This window comes from Ammodytes marinus (genome assembly GCF_949987685.1).
Source record: "Ammodytes marinus genome assembly, chromosome: 11".
In the NCBI taxonomy this organism is placed as follows: Eukaryota; Metazoa; Chordata; class Actinopteri; order Uranoscopiformes; family Ammodytidae; genus Ammodytes; species Ammodytes marinus.
Window position 1 is genome coordinate 17,761,124 of NC_137215.1, and position 25,768 is coordinate 17,786,891.

At 40.9% G+C, this 25,768-nt stretch overlaps 1 protein-coding gene across 1 annotated transcript in view; it reads left to right on the forward strand.

Moving 5' to 3' along the window:
* adgrb3 (adhesion G protein-coupled receptor B3) overlaps positions 1–25,768 on the forward strand; it is a 114,672-nt gene that overhangs the window by 67,887 nt on the left and 21,017 nt on the right. The window contains exons 9-16 of the mRNA XM_080036256.1: positions 770–876; positions 1,884–2,078; positions 4,204–4,272; positions 7,247–7,355; positions 13,682–13,828; positions 14,864–14,939; positions 16,883–16,985; positions 17,538–17,581. Coding sequence (XP_079892382.1) covers positions 770–876; positions 1,884–2,078; positions 4,204–4,272; positions 7,247–7,355; positions 13,682–13,828; positions 14,864–14,939; positions 16,883–16,985; positions 17,538–17,581 — 850 coding nt within the window. The remainder of the gene's footprint in view (positions 1–769; positions 877–1,883; positions 2,079–4,203; positions 4,273–7,246; positions 7,356–13,681; positions 13,829–14,863; positions 14,940–16,882; positions 16,986–17,537; positions 17,582–25,768) is intronic.

A 25,768-nucleotide genomic window follows, 5' to 3' on the forward strand; every position in this document is an offset into this window, starting at 1 on the left:
CGGATGCCAAGGGGAGAAATGTTTTTTTTTACTTGTGGAAGTCTTACCCTCAGGATGTTGAAGCACCTGTGTTTGGAGCAGCTGTAGGGTGATGTGTGAAGTGCACTCCTCCATCGGGTTTCGACAGCCGTGAAGGTGTGATCTCGGACCCCTGTGTGAAGGATGTGTACGGCGAAGTGGGCGGATATTGGGATGGCTCTTGCTATTTTCGGGTTCACTGTTTATTAAATGCCCGGCAGCTATCACAGCTGAGGTTGCTTCATGCTTGAATAATCCTCTGTAAGTTGTTCTAACACGGTCGGTATATATATATATATATATATATATATATATATATATATATATATATATATATATATATATATATATATATATATATATATATTTTAAAAGCCAAGGGACTGTGTCTGTCTGTCTGTCGCTCCATCATATGAAACCAATGCTGGTTGAAATTCTTCAGCAATTTCCTTCCAGAAACCTCTCTCTCTCTTTATGTAATGTACCTCCACTCCACTGGAAAAAAAGAAAATAATAAATATTTCGGTTTTTCTCACATTACTTTTTTGTCCTTCTTGCTTTCCTCTTTCAAACTCCCTCCACTCCCAACACATCCATCTGCATTTCTTTTTGCCATTTCCCCCCCCCCCCCCCCAACCCACACACACACAAACTCCTTCTCTCTCTCTCTCTACGCCTACAACCCCCCCCCCGCCCCCATCTCTCCCTCGCTCCATCTCCTCTCCAAATCTGTCTCTTTCCCCCTCTGCAGGCACCACTAGTCGACGCTGCTCTTTGGATCACCGTGGTATGGCCTTCTGGGAGCAGCCCAGCTATGCTCGATGCATAACAAATGAATTCAGATACTTGCAGCAATCAGTAGGTGCAAAGTCAGCTTCCTCTCACAGCCTGTGTGTTTTCCAGTGCATCATAAATTACCTCCCAAGTGTTTTCCCCCACCCACCCCTCCCATTTTCTTCTGGTCACACTGTACCCAAAGATAAACCACTTTCAATGGAGTAGCAAATTAAAAACACGGATTTTGCCCCTTTTTTATTTTGTCTTTTCACCGTGCAATTAATGGTCATCGTCAAGTTCTTCGACAATTTTGTTCAGCGTTTCTGGCATCTTGTCATCCGCGCTTGTCTAGTTTGCTTCAGCTTGTTGTACTTTGCATTTTAATGAACACTCAAAGTGTACAAGTGTCTTCACTCAATTGCACACTTTAAATAACATCTGTTATAATACATTTTTGTATGAGACCGTCAACTGACTGGAGAGCAAATTTGTAGGGTGAATGGTCACTATATTTCTTTTATTAAAGAAAAGACACACTCTTTTTATAAAAATAACTCTTTGATCCTTTATTCATCATACCTTTTTGAATTTTTTTATATAAAGTCTGGGTCCGTTTAAGATGGCTCTATTGAATATAGGCTTTATTGTGTTTGCCTTTAGTCTGGAAAAACACAATAGCACTTCCACTAGACTAGGTAATTTCGCTAACCCTCCATCACTGTTAAAAATAAAATAATTCAGGAGAGCTGAGATAGCACGTTGCGCTGCACCTGTGATTGTGTATTTATGGACTTAAACCCTGTGCAATGATGTGGAATGTCATATCACTGTGCAATTCTGCCTAAATGTGTGTGTCTTCTGCTCCAGTTAACTCTTTTATTCATATTGGCTCATTTCAAAACATCCGTGAGGCAGAAATACGTTTTTTCGTTTCGGTGTGGCTTAGATATAAGTGTCACATAAAGGGCCTTGGAGAGTCGCGTCTTTCATCCCGATTTATTGCACTCCATTTACTCCCAATGTGTGTAGTTTAGCTTGTGTGCAGAGGACACCAATGCCCCAAGTTCTGTCTTCTCCTGTTTTTGGAGGTTCAGGGGCACCTTGCGAAGGGCCAGAGGATGCTGGCGGGGGATGGGATGTCCCAGGTCACCAAAAACCTGCTGGACCTCACCCAGAGGAGGAACTTCTACGCCGGTGACCTGCTGTCTTCTGTGGAAATCCTTCGCAACGTGACGGAGACCTTCAAGAGGGCCAGCTATGAGCCATCTTCGGATGACGTTCAAGTAAGCAGAAGGCAGCAGGTTCATTTGAACACAATGACATGGGACTTTGTATATTTCTATTCATATCCTACTTTATAGTGGCTTATGAATGTATCTATTTTAAACAAAATGTCTGATACATTTTGCGAACACCATTGTGTTGTATAGGAAAATATATTTTCTGAAATGTCTGAAATGGCACGAATGCTGACAAACACCCCATGGCTCTATTGTATCAAGAGATCTCCTGCACATCCTGAGCTGCTTCATCTCATCATGTTGGGGGTTGACTGCAGCCTTGATCCGGTTTTTGTCAATAGGATGATGGAGATTATAGTGAGAGCTCCACCTCCCATCACCAATAAGATGATTTATGTCCTAGGAGCTGTGCCATTTTCAAAGACAGCCTTCTTGGGCGTCTCTGTGGTCTTTGTGCAGTCCTGTGCGGCACTCGCAAATGTCATTTTAGTGTGTGTATGTGTGTGTGTGTGTGTGTGTGTGTGTGTGTGTGTGTGCGTGCGTGCGTGCGTGCGTGCGTGCGTGTGTGTGTGTGTGTGTGTGTGTGTGTTTTTGCCTGGTTGTTTTTCCAAATTAAAATGGCTCGCTCTTTGATGGTTACAGCAAAGCAAGTTATAAATATTGAATGTGTGTTAACGGAATTCCCAGCTCTCCGTTATAGTTTCTTCTGTGAGTTTCTAATCAGGCTTTGTTATTGACTGAAGCATGTTTGGTTAATGTTGTTCTGTGTAGGGATGTCTTGCCCATAAGCCATTTTCTGTTTGGAGGAACTCATAATTTCTGCTATAATAATTTGAGAGTTCAGGTACTTTCAAAGTATCGTAAAATTCCCTTTTTTTTTAATATAGTTAGAACATTTTTTTTTTACTGGATTTATTTAATCCAATATACCAATTATGTTGTCATGCTCTGTTGCAGATTTTAAGGAATGGACAAATAAAGATGACTTAAAGAGGGAAAAAACAAGCTCTCCCAAATAACCAAGGGATAGTAGTAGATGGCAATGCACATCAGAATTTGAGCTAAAGCATCTTTTGAATGTACCGTAATATGACTTAATTGGCATATGGTTGCTCAGGTTATGACGTACAGTATGTAATCAGAATCATATAAAACTGATGCACTTTCTAATGTGCTTTGTAGCGCTATGTGCACTAGAAAATTGTCGGTTTTTCCCTTTTTCCTTAGTTTTCTTGCACATCTATCAACAGTTTCCCTAGGATATGGGCTGTTCGGTCTGGTGCGCATATCCTGCAGAAATAAAACCCAAATGTGCTGGCCATGGATGGGCGACCCAGGCCCCATTCAGCCCATTTTCCAACCATAGAAAATCTATGAGATGAGGCAAGCATCCTGTCTCTGGTTATTACGACCGTGTGTGTGTGTGTGTGTGTGTGTGTGTGTGTGTGTGTGTGTGTGTGTGTGTGTGTGTGTGTGTGTGTGGGCAGACAGGAGAGCAGTCAGCCAGCCCTCCCTCCTCCCCTCCCTTCCTCGTGTCTCTGCGCTAATGCAGTGTTAAAGTGGGCACATTACCACCAGAGGGAGCATAAGCATTCAAGTAGAAAACAAGATAGCCTGTGTCAAGAGAGAGAGCCGCTCCCTCAGGCACATTGTAGACCAGACGAAATAACAAGGCTAAAGATCAGACAGGGGTCCTATTACTACTGCAGGCATGCACCCCAAGCAGCCCCTCCCCTCCTCCCTCCCCTGCTTTTCCGCTGCTGAAAAAGACAATCCACACAGCTGCCCAAACGTTCCCTTTCATTTTTTTTGTTCATACTTCCTGATTGCAGCGTGTGCTTCTCTCCCCTAGCATTAAGTGTTTGCCGCGAGCTGCAGGGGGTTCAAGGTGTATTTTTATGAGCCGATCCACAAATTCCATCTTTTTCTGTTGATGGTTTACAATCCCTAGTTTTCAGTGGCACATGTTCCTGCTATTGAGCCCCCGCAGGGACCGTCATTAATTCCCTGCATAGAAAAAAAGTCAGAGCATTATCCATAAAAGTCCTCTTTTAAGCTTATAGTGTTGTTTATGTGTCATGATTTCAAGACGCTTCTTGCTGCGGTGCATTCAATACTTGTGTGTGGGTGTGTGACGTAGTTTTCCCCTTTCATCCTCTCTCCGCAGAACTTCTTTCAAATCATCAGTAACCTCTTGGAGGAGGAAAACAAGGAGAAATGGGAAGACGCGCAAAAGGTAAGGATGTTGCCGCACGCTCACTAAATCATATTCTGCTCGCTGCGTGGGTCGTTGTGTGACTGAAAGGAGATAAAGATAAAAGACGGCTTTCGTTTTGAGATAATGTTACAGTTGCACACATCGTCGTGAGAGGTCATTTAGCAGATGTGACATATGGCCTCATTTGGAAAAGCCAGTTCCTCAGAGCTCCACTTGGTGGCAGCAGCACTGCCACAGTGACTGTCCGACCCTGTTAACACTGCAGGACTGGCTCACACACACATTGTGTCATGCAGTTGATACATGTCATGCCAAACTACTGTGTTTGAAGACCGTTAGTTCAGCTTTATTTGATCATGGACACAAACAGTTTAAACATTTCATTGCTTGTACCACAGCAGCTGAGACTTAAATTCCCTGTCTGCCTTCCAGTGGCTTTGTAAGCGAGCTCCATCTATGGGCAGAGATATGTGTCAGTAGAACTTGAATTCGAATTGATCGACTTGAATATCTCTGCCCATACTCCATCATTCAAGGGAAGTAATGTAATTAGGAAGAAACTAGTCTCAATATCCTAAACAGACTTCAGCACCGTATTAATGTCCCTTGGATCAAAATTTGAGTACAGAACACTGCACATGCTTGGCAGTGTGTTTATCTATGGAGATTGGCTTCCGGCTATGTCCTCTGTAGGACACATCACTCAGCTTGAAAGGTGGCATCTCTGGTTTTTCAAAAACTGCCACGGGTGTCTGAGACAACCTGAACCCTCAAATCACGCCACATCCAGACTGCTGACAGAGATACCATCTGTGATGACTGCGATCCGGCAGAGGGCATCTGCTCTGTTGTCACCTTCGCTGGTAAATTGACTTGAATTAGGGTATCACCTGCGCTGACACACGACCTGTGCCTCACTTCAACCAAGATGTTAAAGGTACACACAGACTGTTTCGAACTTGAACTGTCTCTGCAGGCAGTCATTAGGTGTTTACTCGCTGCGGCTTTAAGTTTGGCAGGCCCCGACGGCAGGTATTTCGTGAGAAGAGCTCACAAATGAGCGTTTTTTTGTCAGTAAGAATGCGTCAGAAACGGAGACAGTCAGATCAAAAGAAATACAGGAATTAGAAAGGTTGCCTCTGATTTAACACCCAGAAGAGGTAGGCTATGCGTTAATCATTTCTGTTGTTATAAATGTGCCTGTCAAAAGGGGTGCTGCTTCAGTTTCGCCACTCCACCAAGAGGACATTGGCTAGGCAATGTCGTGTGATTTCAGTAGACGTCGATGCCTGGACTTCACAGTTATCTGTGTTTTTCTCACTTGCTCTTTCTTGCATTAATGAGGAGGTCCTGAGCTCAGTCACCACAGCGCCCACGCACATTCAACACGCTCAAATGAAACACCTCACTATGAGCTTTTTTACTAGCTGTAGAGTTGGCTCTGTGCAGAGAGATCACTATATATTCACCTCCTGTCAGTGTTACCATGGCAAGGAAAAAGGGGAGAGCTCTGTCTACAGAACCTCCACACACACTGCAGCCATTTCCTTGCTGCTGCTGCCTCCACATCTCGCCGGTTGCCATGGAGACCGGCCGAACGAGCATGACTGCACAGTGCGTCAGACACATGCCGGAAGGGGAGACATGATGTGCTTTTCTCCCCCCCCCCCTCCAAACGGCTTTCACTCTGCTGTGTCAGAGGCTCTCGACTTCAGAATCACTGATCCGCTCGGCTGGCTTAGCAGTGTGGGCACATGTAGAGGCATGTGCAAACAACACAGAGCGCGAGGTGTTGGCGAGGAGGGAAATACCGGCCTCAGGTGTTTGTCGAAAAAACATTAAACAAAGGTTGAAGGTGTTAATTGCCTATTGCCACTGAAAATGCCTTTGTTTTATAATTGCCTCGTCATTGTATGCTCACACATTTGTCCAAGTCCTGCAGTAATATTTACACATCAAACATCTCCCTTTTACAGCCATGTAGAACAGCATCGTTGATCATTTTTTTGTCCGGCATTAATGTGGTTACGTATGGCAGAGCTGCACACTAGTCAGTATTCTCAGTATACTCTCAGTATACTCAAAGGACAAATCCGGTGGCCTCCAAATCAAACGCTCTTATCAGATCCGACCCGTCACCACTGGATTGGCAGCCAGGGCCGTTGGTCTAATCTTTTGGAGGTCAATTATTTGATGTATTGACTTGGATGAAAGTAGCTGAGCTGACCAGCAGTGTAACTGGTTGAGGCCTGGAGCTGTCCTCGGTGCTGAATCCCTGGCTCTGCATTCTCTCACCCCGAGTGCTGATGTTCATGAAGCATCACATGAACACAGGCACTCACTATGGCAGAAGAAAAGCCAACCAGCAAGTGTGTGTGTGAGTGTGTGTGTGTGTGTGTGTGTGTGTGTGTGTGTGTGTGTGTGTGTGTGTGTGTGTGTGTGTGTGTGCGCTTAAATTGCTTATTTTGTATACGCAGCAATAAAATAAAAACAGCAAATTTGAGAAGTTGGAGTTTTGTCAGTTTCGATTCAGTTATCAATAGTTGCAAATTACATTTCTGTTGATCAGCTAATCAATAAATCGACCAATAGTTTTTAATTTACTGATACTGATGATATAAATGATACACGGTTATGTGCATAAAGTTACAACAACTGAAATCTCAAACTTACTTTAAATATCTACAACTCTGTGACAACAACCTGCTAAAAAAAATATTTTTCTTATTTTTTGCTTAATAGTTGCTTTGCTGAGTGTTCATTTAAGCCGTCATAGGTTTTAATATTTAACTTTAAAGTTGGTATGCCCTCTCAGCCTTTATACAGTACAGTAGAGGTTTAATCCTAGTATGTACATTTGTTACTTGCTTTTGTATTTTCCGCCTTTTGCTATATTTATATTACGCTTCACTGACCACTGCTGCATTTGTAAGATCATGGGCAGAAGCGTTGAAATCGAAAGTGTCTTCTGGTCTTCTTTACTCTGGTCCAGATCTATCCGGGAGCAGTGGAGCTCATGCAGGTCATAGAGGAATTCATCCACATCGTTGGACTGGGCATGAAGGATTTCCACAATGCCTACTTGATGACCGGGAACTTGGGTGAGAATTAATCTGCCCCCACTCTTTCTCCAAAGCACACACAACCGCTCAGCTATTTTCACCCATTTATTTCTGCTTGACGACATGGGCAAATAATCCCCGTGCTGTACTGACTCCTTGTGTCAGTTCCCCCACCATCATTAATTTAGGATAAACGGTGCGTGGTAAGGGGTGGGGGAGTAAAATTACTGCAAATCAATAATGATAATTCAAAATGAGCTTGTGGTCTTAATGTGCTAAATTCCCTATGAAAACACTTAACACCCAAATCCAATACGAAGAGCTCATGCAGTGTAGCAAACCCCCACAACAGCAGATTTCTTATTTAACTAAAGCTAAAAAGGAAAAAATACTCACAGCCCTCCTTTGTAAGGATGTACTTTGTATACTCTACATATATTTTACATGTTCAGGTAATATGGGGGGAAAATAAAAGTTTATAATAATTTTAAAATCGTGTAATGCAAATTTGGTTGGATAGTAGGATATAAAAAGCAATGGCAGAACATTCTTTTTCCCTATGTTTTTCACTGTCCTTATTTTAAAAGCCAATTTGTCCTAGACATTTTTCTATCCGTCCATATTTTTCAAAGGCCTTTTTTGCAACAATCAAATACAACATTTGAGGATTATTTGAAAGGGAAATAGTTCTGTGTGATGTCGCACTGTACTGCGGAGAGACATGATTAGCAGAGTGTACCCTTAGGCATGTTGGGCAGAGGCGCTGCAGCATTAAAAAAAAGCAGCTTCCTGTTCCTCTGGTAGAGGAGAAAAATATTGTGGGAGGGTGTGATAAAAGACTGTAAAATTGGAAGCGAAATTCCAAGTTATTCTTTGCGACTGTAATGAGCTTGCAAACATTTATTTCCTGCACCACTGATTGTGGTCCAGATTATGACACACACACAGACACACACACACACACACACACACACACAGACACCCCTCCCTCCCCACCCTCTTTGGAAAAGTCTCTTTGAGCAATCTTCCTCCCCTTCATGTTCTCCTGGGTTCTTTTTGCTTCTGTCGTGCAGCCTCTTAGATGATCTGAGGTCTCGTGGCATTTCATTTCTTACTCAGCCATAAACGGTGTCGTACTGGAAGGGAATAATAGAACTGTGCTCGTGATTTATTCATGCAATTGAATGTGAGCATGCTCTGTACAGCTGTGCTGGTATGCAATGAGTTTTTTCCCCCTTGTATTCTTTACAATATCTAACATTTGACCCACTTCCAGCAAACAGTCATGCTCAGTGGCTCTTTATGTTATATGATTTTCATAATGATGAATAGCATAGAATAGCATAACAAACATGGTACAATAAATGCACCCATCAAAATGCCATTAAGACCATGAGAGGCACATTAAGTGAATGACGCTCGAATGCTTTTCATAATTCCAAGCATTAATGACTTTTTGAGAATATTTTGTCAGAATATTTCTGTGCCCTTCACATATTTTTATACACTTCTTCCTACACAATATGCAATCACTTATTTCCACATTGACAGTTAATATCCAGATTCCTACAAATTCTTTGGACATCAGTGTGTTTCGCATATAGCATAACTTGTGAATGAAAATTAAATACTTTACTTGACTCTTATTTGTCAGCAATGTGAGTGCCTGGCATCCGTTTAAAAATGTGGGCTCAAACCAGACAGTAAATATTTTGGTAAAAAGTAAACTGTAAACTGTAAGTGTTAATCAAAAGAAATAATTGACTGGCTCGTGATAGGCCCCTGACCCTTGCAAGGAGATCAGAGGCCTGCACATGACTAAGGCATGTGTGCGGGAGAGTAAGCAGGAGCAAGCCAACATTGAATTGAACTGGTGGCGAAAATAAACGCAGCGATGTTTCTATGGGGATATTTAGCTGTACAGAAATAAGTGCTGGCAAAGCTAGAACAATTTAAGACTCCACATCACTGTGGCAACACAACCTATCTATCCGCTCTGACAGCGCAAAGAAAAGTCTGATAAATACATGAGAGTGATGGCCCCTGCAAGTTTCAGTAAGTTTAAAGAAGTGCCACACTGTTACTGTCTTTGAAATGCATTTAGACATTTTAAGGGGAAAACACATTGTATTTATTATTTCAACTATTGAGTTATTTGTAGAACAGCATGCTAGTGTAGGCCAACAAGATTTATTTTCTGAATTTTCAATGCTGCTTTATTTTTATGTTTTAAATTGGGAAAGACATGTTCCAAAACGACCTGTATTTAAAAAGAAATAAAGCAAGTAGGCTAATAATAACCATTAATGAATTATAGGCTATCGCATCACAGTAGGCCTATTGTCCACAATAATCACAGCCCCCCATCCATAAAGAAACTTTAAAAAGTTGAATTTGCACTTGATGTGCCTACACAAGTGTATGGTCTATTATTTGTATTTAGTGTGTCTGCATAGTATTGCACCAAAACAGTAGAAGTTTTCTTTAATTGTGTTTTGTACTGTCTGTAAAATTATACCTGCACATAGCAAACAAAATTGCACAACTGTATTCAAATAAACAGTTGTTTATTTCTATAGTGCGCATTGGCATCTTCGAGCAAAATACCCCCAACATTTTCGCCGCGCCTCCTGTGACCCTGGCCAGTGACCACCTTGACTAAGACATATTATGGGGGAAACACCGGTAAAAGTAATGAATTGGTCATTCATCAGATGAAATATTGTGGACTTGTCTGGCTCAGAGAGCCATGTGTATTGTAAGACCGCTTTTCAGGGGGCCCATCAGGACTTTTTGTATAGGGGCCCAAAATTTGGTGCTAAGCCCCTGGCTGCCTGTAGGATGAGGGAAACTCATACGACAATTTATACGACTTTCATACTATTTTTGACAATAATACAGTATTTGTGTTTTTATTTAATTTAAGGAATGAGCTAAAATGTAGCATAGAGAGCCATTGGTTAGTCTAAGGCAAACTTTGCTTCACATATACTGTTCTTGACACACATTCATTTGAATGCCCTATACAGAACTACACTTTAATCAATGTATTAAGTTTAAGCACAAGTCGAACTGCTCTTTTGAAATATGTAATTTTGATATAATAAATACAGCCATAGGTATAAAAGGAAACCAGATGAGAGATTATGCACCTTTACTGACTAGATCATAATATCAACTGCTATGGAGTTCTCCCTAAGCAGTTTAATTTAATTGATACTTAAAGAGATGGAAACTGAATATTTCACACACATTTGACTTTTTCTCTCATGTAGCATCAATTCTTAATTGAACAATATGAGTTTAGGCTAATACAGCAATGTATTCCAGGCTACAATTATATAATTATGAACATAAGTTAGCAGCTGTGTCTGGTCATCAGCAGACAGCCCCTCCTCTCCTTTATATAAAATAGACAATACTGGCAAATGTACTGTGTCCCAGGACATTAGACCTTTGAAAACCCTTCAATGGTACATCGGATTTCATCTTTATTGAAATTAATTTGATTATTATTTTTTTCTTTTGAATTACAGGGAAAAGACTGATATACATACGGCTGTACATTTAGGGCCGGTTTCACAGACATGGATTAAGCCTAGTTCTGGACTAAATTGTACTTTCAATGGACAATCTCCATTCAAAATTCCATTTAGTCCAGGACTAGGCTTAATCCATGTCTGTGAAACTGGCCCATAATGTCTTAACCCACAGCAATTTGAGGGTCATGAAAGGTGTGTACATATACAGTGTTACAATACAGCACAGTAATAGGGGAAACATTGTTTTTCAAAAAGACACACATTAGTTTCATAAAATTCCTGAGGAACACATGTGAACTTCTTTTGTAAGATGTACATGCTAAAAGTAGTTTTTCGTCATTGTTAGTGACTCAAGACTAGGGTGGGCAGATTTCTGAGAGTCCATCATTTAAAGATGTTGCTGTGAGCTCGCCTCTGGCTAGAGTCAACCACAATCTTACTGGCTGCTGGTGGGAAACGTATAGGTCTAGGTGGGGAGAGAGCTTTAGGGCAAGAACTGCCTACATAATTCACCCGTTCATTGTAAATGTTCCAAAAAAACTTGCTTTTTGTTTAGGTTTTTTACATTGTGTACCATTAGGGGGTCTAACATGTCTTAAGTTTTTTAATATACTTTTTATAAAAAATAATAATTGCATTCATTGGGTCACATTTTTCTCCATATTTGAAAAGTGAATCAATATACCAAAGCTTATTTCGATAAGACATTATTTTAGCCCCGGACACAGCACAGGCTTTGGTAGCCAGCCACACAGTCATTTAAGCTCACGTGGGCCTTTTGATTAAAGGAATGGAAAGTTTTGTGGATCCATCTGTGGAAGCCAAGTGGAGAGCATCTGGCTGAGTAAGATATTGCGGCATCATTTCGTCACTAATTTATGGCAGCCTCTTGACACCTAGATAAATACTGGCTGTCATCGGTGCATCGTCCTCTATCCTCCTACTTTTAGTCAAATAACCTTGATTGCAAAAGGCTTTCCACTCCGGCAACCTATTCTCTCGCCTTGCAAGCAAACACAGGGAGGACAAAGTGAATCACCGAACATGTTAGAAAATGAAACACCACTTTCAAAGTTGGCACACGTCATGCGCCTTTTTGACATGTTGTGTTCCAGCTCTCTATTGTGAGCCGGCACTTCACGGTCGAGAGAATATTTTGACATTAAAAAGTGATTGACTGCAATTTACAAACACAAACGATGGCTGCAAATGCTCATGACTTCAACCGCTTACTTAATGCTGAAACCTCCCCATGACCGCATTCAGATGTAATGAACAATGCTGTAATTCCCTCTTATGAAAATGACCCATACAGAATACTCGCAGTGCACTGAATCGGTGTTCAGAAGCACCACAATCCTAAATAATGGCTTTATTTGTCCTGTCTATAGCCCCATCAGGCGAGTGCAAAGTCCATTTACCTGCAGAATTACCCAGAAACCTTCCCTGCACCCTGTTGTCTTTCACATTGTGCCCTGTGCTTAAACCCACAAAGACACACACACACACACACACACACACACACACACACACACACACACACACCCGCACCTGCACCTGCATATTCTTACCGCTCCTGCTTCAACCATCTGGTGCTTTGAGCAGTCCTCTTTTGCAAATTCTGGGTCTCGTGGTGCTCTGTGATTTCAGGCCCGCTGCTGGATCATCCAATAAACACAGACATACAACTTGTGTCACTGGTTTCACTCAAACATGGAACCTTGCCAGGATTCAAATTGCAGTATTGGCAAAGCACAAGGAACAATAGAGCTTTTGCATCAAGGGTAGGATTAGCCTCAGATTCCCCCCTCGCTGTAGCACCACCTGACCGGGACTGGATGTGATACCAGGGAGGGAACAGCACAGCTTTATCCTCCCTCTGTAATGCTGCTGATGCCTTTTCACTTCATCATGGGAATTTTTCCATGCCATTGCCTCAGTCAATGGACTGGCAATTTATGGTGCCTCAGCGAGGAGGTGAGAAAACAGGACAGAGTGATTAAGGAGATTACCTGTCCGGGTGTCATGTGCCAGTTGTAGCTCAGATTTTGCACTTTGTTGTAAATGTGTACACAACTGTATTAAAAACCCATTTGGGGATCTCTTTGACTTTGAATAGAAGGTCCTTGTATTCTCAGGTATTTCACCTCGCTTCACTTAATCAACAATGTAAAATGTAGTTCTGTCATAATCAGACATTACACAGCTTTGACATTATCTGAAGAAATTGGTTATTAGTATTGTGTTAGCCAGAGCTAACTCTTAAGCTAACTTCATTTTTACCATACACACATGTCTTTATCTCAACAAGAAAAGGAATAAGCATATTTCCCAAAATGTTAAGTTGTAACTTTAAATTACCAGATTCAACCGCTTGGAATTTTAATTCTTCTTATCATTACCATGATAACAAATAATTTTAAAATGAATTGTATTACATGGACAAAACACATGTTCTATGTGTGTGTGTGTGTGTGTGTGTGTGTGTGTGTGTGTGTGTGTGTGTGTGTGTGTGTGCGTGTGCGTGTGTGTGTGTGTGTGTGTGTGTGTGTGCGCGCGCGTGTGTGTGTGTGTGTGTGTGTGTGAGTGTGTGTGTGTGTGCGTGTGTGTTTGTGTTCCATCCTTCAATTCATAGTTCACATGTGACGTGCCATGAAAAATGTGCGGCAGCATGTGAAAGACATTTTTTCATTACAGGCTGACCTTTTTCGGGGAAATGAAATAAGGATGATTCTCCGAGGGGGAATGTAAAAACTCATAAATACTCTAAAGCATATTGATCATCAGTATGTCTTGGTTGGTCTGTTTGTTTGAAATCTGCAGTGGCCAGCATCCAGAGGCTTCCAGCAGTGTCCGTGATGACTGACATCAACTTCCCCATGAAGGGTCGTAAAGGCATGGTTGACTGGGCCAGGAACTCCGAAGATAGAGTGGTCATCCCAAAGGGCCTCTTTGTTTCCCAGTCAGCAGGTATGTGACTGACTATATTTCACCGAGCCAATCTACTTCTAGCCCAACGCGTCTATCTTTAGGACTCAGAGCGACATCCACCGTCCTAACGTACAAACTGTAATTGTATTAGGATTTATGTTAAAAGAATACTTCTGTGTAAAACTTGTAGTAACATTACAAGAAACTGTAGCAGAAAAATATAGGATTCATGCATAGTAAAAAGACAAGGATTGATTCGGTGGCCACTGCTGAGGTACGGGAAATAAATGTGTTGAAAATTCAACAGAGCTTAAATGATTCTAGTTGAAGTGCTTTGTCTGAAACCCTAGAAAAGGCACATTCACACTGACTCATCAGTCTTCCTTCGAAGGTATTCTCTTAATGTTTATGCTACACCAACCCTTGTTTAGATAATGTGAAATAATGCTACAAGCCTTTGAACAAAGCCAGTTTGCTTGCCTGTGCTTGTTCAGTCACCGAGTTTCCTCTCGACTCAGCATTTTCCCCATCCTTTCAAACACTGCCAGTCTCCACTGTATATCGCAATCCAGAGCCAGACAATTTGGTTAATTGGTGTAATCAGTCTTATCTGGAATATATCAAAGATAACACAACAAGGGATTGATCCGGAATCTCTGCCACTCGCCTAATCCCAGCCACTTTCATTTGGACAGGGTAAGAAGCCCATTCGATTGGTGACTTGAGCTCTTCTTTCACTGGGATTAGGAACAAAGTCAGTTGGAAGAAAAGTTTCGAAAATGGCTTTTTGTGCAAAAAGGAATCTTTAGTTTCTTCTTTAAGTGTAATTGGTGGAAACTGCGCTGCCACTGCAAAAAAGCAGGTTTACTTAAGTGTAACTACCAACTAAAAGATTCCCATGGAATATGAAATTTCACTCTGTTATTGTAAGGCAAAACAGTATAACTTTGTATTTGAAAATCTGGCAACAAGGTCCAGTTTTACAATGAGGTTGCTTAGTATTTTAAATATAAAGTCTATCAGTATAAAAACCTAACAATATTGGAATTTAACTATCTTTTTTCCCCCTTTTAGATATGGAAGGATCCCCTGTCTTCATTCTGGGAACAGTTCTCTACAAGACTCTTGGACTGATGCTACCTTCACCAAAGTAAGGGCAGCCAATCTTCTTGTCTGTATTTACTGGTCTGCTGGCAAGGGGAAATATGAGACAGATTAATCCTTTAGAGGCTGCAGAGGTGTCCTCTTTTGATTCAAAGTAGTAGATCAAGTCTTAAAAACAGGCTGTGCCTGACTCCAATGTCCCTGAAATGTTCCGATTCAATTTAAAGTTTCAACAGGAGAAAGAGAACCAACTCATTCCCTGTATTTCTTTTGTTTTAGTTTTTAGTTTGTTTTAAAGTTGATGAATTTTAAGGACACTTTTGAGTCATTGGTTCTAAAAAAAAGGTTAACACTTTACAATTAGGGTACATTGATTAAATATAACTTAATTAGTATGTATTGCTTTTACAAGCATTAGTATAGTTTATGCTTAACCAAGTAATATCTAACCATTAATAACATTAACAGTTAGTTCATGCTTAATTAGCATTAACTACGCATTAACTTACCATCGATAGCATTAAGTAAAAGTTAATTAATGTACCTGTATTATTAAGTGTTACAAAAAACCCTATAAATGCATATATATATATATATTTATACACACAAATTGAAATCACACATTCATTGTATACAGCAAGAAATGTGCAATTTTTGTGTTCACTCTTAATTTAGTAAATGAAACATAATTGCTGTTGCATGGGATATGTAGTTAATTAAGGGTGGCATTAGTGGCTGGAAAAGCAGTGGGACGTTCACAACAAACACCTGGTGTCAGAGCCCAATCAACAAGTCCCTGGCAGCAGCCGTCCCAAGGACATAGCGGTCATTCCAGGGCCAGGCAGCCACGCCAGCTGTCACAGGTGGAGCAGTCGCCCTCTGCACACATGTGGAGACTAGAGCAGCTCCTAATGGCACACTGAAGCTCGCCCTCTCTCCAGACTAACAGGAGGATAAGCTGATCAAAGTGGCAACGTTCAAATTTTCAAGCTTGTGAAGTTTCTGAGGAGAAAATGACTTTCTTCATTTGCCACCCAATGACATGGAGTGTCTCTATGCACTTAGAGAGTGGAGAACCTCAGATCGCATCCATTCACTCCATTGATTTCCATTTTAAAGTAAGTCTGACTTGAAAAGGCAACTTTTTTTTTTACTGTGTGCAAAAAATAAAGTCTGATGAAAATATTCCCAGCTCAAGTGGTGGTGATGGTTGGACAGCTTGCAGTCTCACCTCTACTTTCCTTTGTGAAGTTGACAGTTTTCTTTCAAGTGGGAAGAGCTCACGGATTTCAGCTTCTAATATAAAAGAATGTTCTGTCATCTTTATACAATAGCTGGAGATGGATTGTGAAATGGAACGGTAATGCCAGGTTTTTAAAAGCATATATGATACAAAGAAACATCGCTTTCAGTTCAGACAAGCCTTTGATGTTTTTTTTCCCGTTCTGCTTGGATGTATGAAACTTCATTGCTGGAATACATCTTGTATTGCTGCTTTTACGTCAAATGGTCAGCCTTTTTTAATCCCCCTGTTATTGAGCGTTTGATATTTGGGTTTGTATTGTATTCAAAATATGTGCAGTATATATTTTCGGAAACCCCAAATTAGGTTTTGATACTGGTGTTCATTATAGATCCCACGTTAAGTCTCTCTGGCTCTCCTCTTGAACCCAAACCTTAAGTGCTAACACTTCTTCACCTAGCATAAAAAGGTACCTAGGTAAAATCAGGTTTACGGCTTTTAACAATGAAGAATGTTTTCTGCTGTTCATCCTTTTATACCCACAAGATCCACGTTAAATGTCCACAGAGATATACAATATGCTAATACGGTGCATATATCAAACATGAGCTTCGTATATGCACATTGTGTGGAATGGTGAAATATACTGTTATACCGCATTTCACCCTCAATGCCAGTTTAAACTGTGTGTGACTGAAACATTAAAAGAAAAATGTATTGTCTAATTTCTTTGTTCTTTGACTCAGGAACCACACAGTTGTGAACTCCAAGGTCATCGCTGTGACTGTGAGACCTGAGCCCAAGGCAACCGAGTCCCACCTGGAAATCGAGCTGGCTCACTTGGCAAATGTAAGCAAACACAGTCATTTTGAATCACAGACACGGACATCTTAAAAAGGATCGCCAAAATACAATAAAGACACGTCCTTGAAAGCCACACATGTTGCTTTTCACGTTAGCTTTGGTACAAAAGATTAGAGCCCTCCTCTAGAAATAGTTTTTCTGTCTGTGTTGACTGAAATGTCCTACAATGACCACGGCACACGTTGCGTTCCATTAGCCTAACGCACAATGCTGGTTAATTGGCTCGATAATTAATTTGCAAGCACCCGGTGACAGGAGAGCGCTGCAGTCAGATAATTACATGGACAATCCCTTTTTATTATCCAGGCCTCTTTTATTCATCTCGGAGATAAAATGCATGTCAGTCGGAACGTGTCAGCAAGTGTGTGTGCGTCTCTGCCAGTGTGTTCTCCACGCTCCAATTTACGTGATCTTCAAGAAGGACAAATATGCAGTTGATGCATAATGATGATGATGATGATGACAATGATAATGATGATCAGTTATCATCCTAATCTAACTGGTAAACATCGTGTTGTCCTTTTTCTTTCCTTCCAGGGAACCATGAACCCTTACTGTGCACTATGGGACAGCAACATAATGTAAGTGCCCAATTTTGTAGTTTTTCATTTTTTGTGTTGTGTTTCTTGGTTTGTTTTTCCGTTGCTTCAGTGAATATCAAGAAATATCATTTGTACATAGAAGCCTAGCAAACAAGCAAGATATAGCACAAGAAAAAAAAAATCAACACAAACATTAACACTTACATTTAACCCTAGCCAGAAGGTGGTCAAAATAATAAGAATAATTTATGAGATGGCACAACCCTCTACAAAAAGCCAAACTATTAAAGGAAAATGTTGTAATTATTTATTTGCAGAGACTTTTAACAAGTGTTGATTCAAGCCAGTGGTTATTTTGTTTTTGTGGAGACAGTGTTGGTATGGCTCTACAGTTGCAGTGTCATTCTGAGAATGGTTTGTGTGACTTACAGAGGAGCACTGAGTTATGCTCCTCTTTAAGTTCACTGCTGCAGCTCACGGTTTTATAGGCATCTGTACAAGGGAGTTGTATACACTGAATGTTACAAACCAAATAGGAGCATATGTATAGGCTTCCAAAGACAAACAAAACTGAAATCCAAATGTGTCAAGTGAGAGTTGATGGAGCATCTTTCAGAAATAGAATCAAGCCAAATAGTTGCCTGCCTCAAGTGCAGGAGCATCAGTCACAAACACTGCAGGATTACGTAACATAGCAAGGGGGAAAAACCCTCAAACAGCTTTAGGACGTATGCCAAACACAGCTGCATTGGCAACAAAAAAAAACACAGCACAATGGCAGCACACACTCATTGAAACAAATGAGAGACAATATGAACATTATAATCATTGCTTAAGAAAGTTATTTTGTTGGGATGCATCATGCTGGATTGAATTGTGTTTTCATTATTCCATCCACACCTTGCATATTGACACACCTCATCATCTGAAACTTTGGTTCACTGCTGCTACTCCTTTAAAGGGTTGTTTTGCCTGAGTTTGGTCTTGTGATGCTGTTGACAGGGATTTGATGTCACCTTGTTTGCATTGGGATGACTGGCGTGCGTACCTGCGCGGTTAACGTTTGTCAGCAATGTTCTTGTCACTGTGTCACTTGATAAAACCAAAGTCGCTAGAGGCATGTTTTACCTCGAGAAAGTCTACTCTTTTTTTCCTACTCTTCAATGAGGGCCTAGGCACTGTTTTTGCTGAAAGGCATCTTAGCCAGCTTCAGCAAGAGCTTTCAATTAGTTTTTTTTTTTGTGAATTGTGCATGGCTCTGTCCTCTTATCGGTGTATTTGAGGGCAACTGGTCTATTTTCGGAACAGCAAATACACAACTGGGACAACTGTGCTCCGTTCTCTTTTCTATGACTTTCACAAACTGAGAGTTTTAATGTCAGCGTATCTTTCTGATCTGCATCACGTCATTTCGATCAGAGTGCCGGCCGGATGACTCGACAGTATGATTATCATGTTCGTTTCAAACAGTTGGCTTTGTCCTGTCACGTAATAGCAGCCACGCTCAGGACCCATTGAGGGGGTAATACGCCATCTGTCAGCCATGTTGCTTCAAAACCCCAATGAGGGTGCTCAGTGTAACATTAGCCGAATGAAACTGTTGTTTGTGGGGGATCTATGTCCTCTGTGTTGCCCTGCTGCACATCCCGGTTCTTGTCCACATTATAGAACATGTGAAAACTGAACTGAACACTGGAGGCAGCTCTATAGTAATAACTGTAGTAATAAGGGTGTAAGGCTGAGAAGTCTGCAACACCTGAGTCTCAGCTGCTTCGCTCCTGAGGCATAAGTATTCTCATGTGACAACACAAGTTTGTTTGATTGTGTATTTACTGAACTACGGTGCATAAGTACAATTATAAGTGAACTCATTGGGCAAGTTCATACTTCTACTTCATTACATTTCAGAGGGACATATTTAACTTTTCCATCCTATACATTTATCAAACAGCTGAGACTACAGGCGGGCTACTTTACAGATGAATGTTTTACATGCAAAACATAAGCTCAAACTTGCATGTATTGGTCACCTATTGTGCAAAATGCACTTTTTCATGTTTTTGCATCACTAATATGGGTTCCAAATGTGACTATAGACTCCCAAAGTATGAGAAAAAAACAATCCTTTTTTTATCCAACTCCACCTTTCTGAAAGTAAGATGTATCTCCCCATATGATGTCATAAGGGGAGAAGCCACGCCGCCTAATTTCCAACCTAACCTAGCACTTCACTTTTAATAAGCACAACCTCAGATATCCCTGAATATAACTGGTAGATTAGATTCAGGGCCAATTAGGATAGACTTAAAGAGACAGGCCCTTAAATGATGCGTTTCAGACAGAGGCTGAAAAGAGGAGATTTAACATTGGCGCTATGAGATGTATATATATATTTTTTTTTTGATACTCAAGCATAATATGTGGCCTTTGATGTGTAGTGTTATATGGTGATTGATTGATCTACTACAACATTAAAAGTGCTATATGTATTTTCAAAAGATGGTGTTAGTACTTTTACACAAGTAAACGATTAAAGTAAGGCTTCCACCACTATATTAAGACGAAGAGGAAGATCATTAACGCGATGATGAATACAATCCATAGAGCACATCTTCTGCTGCATCTTGTCATTCATACTCAATCAATAGTCGTGACAATGTAGTTCTTGAACAATCATCTTTAAATAATTTGCTGGTAAAATAAGCAAAAGTATGGTTGCACCTGGCTGGTTCAGAAATTTCCTTTTAACGTAATGCAGAAAATAAATGTGGTGCATGATAAAGGACAGATAGAAATAGCAGCCAACCATGTATTGTAAGACATAAAGCATTGGAGCAGCCAGTGAGCCAATATCATCTCCGCTCAAGTCTGCAGCTTCCACACCACCGAGTGTAAACAGGTCTGATACATACAATTTTATTACTCTTTCAAATGTCAATATTTTCAGCTATCAAACAAGCCTGAAATTACCGATATATCCCACCACTGTGCCAAGGGAAAGATGAGAAATGCAATCTAGTGATTTTCAGATCAGTTAGCTTCCCTGTACTGTTCTAAAATATATATTTTTTGGGAGCGCATCTACCAATCGATATACGCAATAAGACACTTTCTAAGGCTGTCCTGAAAATGTAGTATCATTGCAACTCCAGCATGAGTTTAAATCAGGTGACATTTCAAGCCTGCCGAAAGCTAAGAATTCAACTTATTTTTTTGTGGTTTGGAATGATACATTAATCTCATTTTGAGTGTTGTATCACTTGTATGGATTCTAGCTCTTTAGTTGTTCCACACTGCCACTTAAATTTCAAGAAAATACCAAATAACAGAATGATTGTACAAGGCGGTTCTAGCCTTTTGGCAATCCACAGCAATCAGAGGTATTTAAAATCCTCTGGGTCCTTGTGTAGCTGTGCATTGAAACCCACATTACAGTAGTGTCTTTCTCACCTAGTAACAGCAGATGTTTTGAGCAACCCCTGTCAGATTAACCAACACAGACCCAACAGAGGCCAAACCTTTAGCTGTGTAGTAGGACAACCTTTATAATTGAAGGGATTCAGATCCTGAAAAAACTTGCCACAACATAATTAACACCTTCTTAACCCCTCTGTAAGACATCCTTAAAATCACACCATATTTAGTGTGCCATATTTATTACACCCTGTTTCTTGAAACATAATAACCTGTATACTATTCTTACCACAATGCTGTTATTTAAGTATTACATGTCGTTCATTTTTAAAGATCTCCTATTATACTACTTTTCTGGTCTTAATTTCTTGTTAAAAACTGCTATAGAGCAACCTGACACGAATCACATCACAAAAAACTATGTAGATTTTCGGGAAACTCTTCCTCTCATCTGAGCGCACACAGCAGTCTCTGTCCACACTCGGCTTTGTGCTTCTAATATGAGACCAAGCAGTTCATTGGTGGATTTAACTGCAATATTTATTTTACTAAACATTGTTTTCATTCATCTGTAAATAAGTGGATAATGAAAAGAAACTATAGTCAAAGATCATTTTAGAACTACAATGGTAGGGAACCTGCTGATTCCAAAGAAAAAATATTAAAATGTTTAACCCTGTGACAACAATGGTATAGTTACCTGAACTGAGGTTGTGATTCCGCTTTGAATAATGTATAACCTCAAGCGCTGTATCCCAATTAACTTGTGCAGGTATATACAGGTCACGCTACAAGTTTACCATGAACAATCTTCTTCCTGTGGAATCAAAGCATATGAATAATTTACGTGTCGAGGTGTGAAAAAGCAGCTGTTGCAAGTCCAGGTTTCTAGAGACATCTGGAGATCCTGGATTTCAGCCAAACAGGCCACACCAAACTATGTTAACTGAGGCAAAGCAGAGGAACTAAAAAGACACCAAGATGTGGTTCTTCATGACCCCAAGACATACATATATGAGTGCCACTGGCCAAGATTGATACACTTATATCCCAGATTTGCTTAGTTGATGCAAAGAACAGAAAAAGGGAAATCATGCAGTTTAAGCATAAACATACACTACTTAATTATATAAAGAGTGTGTGAATGAGTGTGCATGTAAAGCTTGATTCATAGTTCAACTAATCAAATGGATCTGCATCACATATTTGACTCTTTACTCAACATTCATTCCCAGCTTTATCTTTCAGTTAAAGTTGAATTTGATGTTAGGTTCAATCTTTATAAATCTGTTAAAAGTGCTCTGTAATGGTTTCCTCCATTGGCGTCAAGCTTCCCTGACATTTCCACATCTCACATCAGCAGCTGTCAAACATTTTCACGTCAAGTTTGCTCCACAGACTCGCACTCCATCACAGTTAGTCTCAGGCACGCATGTGTTGTTTTTAGAACCATACAGATTGGACATGATAGTGACGTTCGAGTTGCATTTCTTATGAAAGATAGCCTTTTGTGTTTTTTTTGGCTCAAGGCCTCTGCTTTTCCACTGTGCTGTGATTCCTATAAAGTATGTATGTAAGAGGTTGTTGGTAGGCAGAAGAAGTAACAATGTTGGTGATGTTTACAGTGATTGTAAGCTTCACTCTATCAAGGACTCCTGATGGACTGATGGGAGCACAAACCATGCATTTGTAGACGGAAGGAAGTGTGTGTGTGTGTGTGTGTGTGTGTGTGTGTGTGTGTGTGTGTGTGTGTGTGTGTGTGTGTGCGCGCGCGTGGATGTGTACACATGTACATCAGGAGGTAGAACATGGAGTACATGTGCAGTTTCCACTGATGAGCCGATGCTACTTGCAAAGAACAATTCTTACGGAACCTGATTCTGTTTGCTTTATCTATTTGTATACTGTTTCAGTTGTAAACATGGTGGGGTTGATTGTACTCTAGAGAGTAGGATTCATATGTTGTCAGTGGTTGCTACCTTCAAACCAATGATTTGCCACTCACATACAGTAGGTTCAAATACCTTAGCATAAGTCTGACACGTTATGCAAGTTGGCATGGAGATACACTAAAGGTCATCTAGCTGTGGTGATAATGAGCCGCACTTTGTACGCACCTATGGAGCAATTTACAAATCCACACCACAGGTTCTCTTGGTTGTCCACCTCATTTTGAGTCCCCCCCCCCCCCACCCCTCCGCTCTGGGATTCAAAAAAGGTTTTTCTTGTTACATAGAAATACTCACTCGTTTTTTCTTTCTCTTTGTTCAGTTAACGCACACAGTGTGACTCACAGGCTGTTGTAAATTGCAAGCCATCAAGGGATTCAAGATGGATGGAATCATTTCCTAGCATTGTCCCTCTGCCCTCCACTTCCTGTCATTGTGTTTCAGTCTTCCAAGAGTTTGTAAAATTGCCTTCAAGTGCATCGCCTAAGGCACTCTTTAAGCCTCCAGGCCAGTGCCTCGCTAATCTGATGTTGGCTTGCAATGAATTTCAGGAGGATCTTTGGGTGGTTATACTCCAAAATACCATTTGGTTAGCAAAGCAGTTTCATATGCAAAGTCTACTGACATGTATAAGGATAATACATAGCCTAGTCTAGTCATTCGGTCTATATACGGCTGCACCAGATTGTTTAGATGGACAATCATAAGGGTCACATGGCTTCACAGTTTGACTCTTAAGTGCTCTGCTGCTTGGACATCTGGATACGTCGAGGGCTCTGTAATAAGATCTCTATGGCTGGAGAAACTCAAGCTGTCAAATCTCAGCAAGGACCTCAAACTTAATTGGAGTCTCTCGGGCAACAGTCTAGAGAGACAGAATGTGTCTCAAACTTTGTGGACTCTTTATGTCACTCTGCTGTCACTTATCTTGACACCTATACGTTACAATTGGACATATACGTCACATTCTGTCCCAAATTTTAATCCCGGAATCATTTTCTTTTTTAATAGAAAGTTGTCAATAAATCAGCAGATGGATAGAAAGTAGTCACCAAAAGGGTGTGTGATGGATGTCATGTCATCAGTCTCAATGTGGTTAACATGAACACTGACGCTCTCTCTCTCTCTCTCTCTCTCTCTCTCTCTCTCTCTCTCTCTCTCTCTCTCTCGCCGAGACATTTTATATTCCAACGCCACCAGGCCCCATATAAGGTCAGTTTTCCCTTAGGCACAGGAGATAAACTCACGTCTAGCAAAGTAAAGAGTGTAGGTACGGACTATTTCGATGCTTCTGAATCTGACCATCATGACCAGAGACTGCAACAGTGCCTTTACCCAAAGAGAGATATGGAGTGGTTGGCAGCTGTGTGAAAGGTGCGACGCTTGTAAGTCACCCATGCAGGGACTTCATCGTGGCCTGCTTCTCGTGTCCTTCTGGAATTACCTCAAACAATGAAAAGCTTGCACTGCTATCAAAGCGTATGTGCTCGTAAATGTTGTTTTCCATATACGTATCACTGTGCACCAAACGATTTTCTGCTTCTGAGGCAGGCGCAGGCACGAAAGAACTGCCAGTCATTGGCAGTCATAAGCTGATCTTAACCTTTTTATTTGTTTGTCTCAATCTCTAAATGCATGATGGCTCCCATGTTGGTACTTAACAGGGGTCTTTATTGCAGCAACACGTGCCTCATGTTTTAGGCACCCATACTGCAGGGATGTTGTATTTGGTCTCAACTGATTTGGTTTCTTATTATCTTCAAATGTTCAGAAAACGTCAAGCGTTACCATGCTAGCCAAGGCTTCAATAGTCTCTGTTTTATTCATCTCATCCAGCTCAATAGCTTAATACTTGTGGGGACTTTTCAAGATCCTCACCACAGACTTGACTTTATTATTATTAGATTTATTATCAGGCAATGTCAGTGTTTGAGCTTTTCATTTAAAAAGTCATGGGGGAAAAAACAATCCTTCAACAATGAAATCAGTAAAATCATACATGGCTATGGGCCTTTAAGACCTGATTCAGTGCTCCAGCTGGGACTTGTAGCCTGAAGAGAATATGGCTTTCATGGCAAGGCAATTTTTTCCCACATGTTTTGTTTATTGCATTTAGATCATTTATTAGTACCTATTCTGATACTTCCATGGGTTAATAATTTAATAGAAATACCTGAAATGGCTTAGAAGCTGTCGACTGGTATGTGGGGGGAGATAAGTTAGTGAAGAGGTGTTTAGTGTTGCATTTCTGAGTACAGACAGCTGAGAGTGCTGGTCAGGCTCTGGTTGGAAAAAATTGCAATGGGCCCCACACAGTCCCTTCCAGGAATAATAAATATTGCTGCCATATTGATCAAATGACAAAGCAGGATTGCTTCACACAGCAGAGCCCACTTGGCACCCAAATCAACAGCTAGTGTATGCTCTAGTGGTATGAATCGTGTTGTATCTTTTGTCATGGTTTGAGCTGGGTTTGCTGGTTAGGGCTGAGAAGACAGCAAAGGTGTCTTGCAGGTCAACAGGTGGTGTTGCTTTTTGTGACACGAATCTTAATATAATGTTGTTACTGCGAAAAACAAAAGAAAAAAAGGGAGCATAATCTGAACCAATGTCATGCTGCATGTTTGCGTGAATTAAGTTTCCACACGGGGTATTTAATCAATGATGGTGTGTAGCCTACGAAAATGAGTGTGTATGGGGGGCGACTGACAAATGGAAGAGAAGCGCTCCTTTCATTCCACCTGCTAGTGCTGCCTGTGAACTGAAGTGGGGGAACTGGCTGCAACCATTCGCGCTGCTTCCGCGGGGTGGTCCTAGTTCTGCAGTGGATTTTTGGCAAAAGCGCCACACGCCGAGGAGCGGC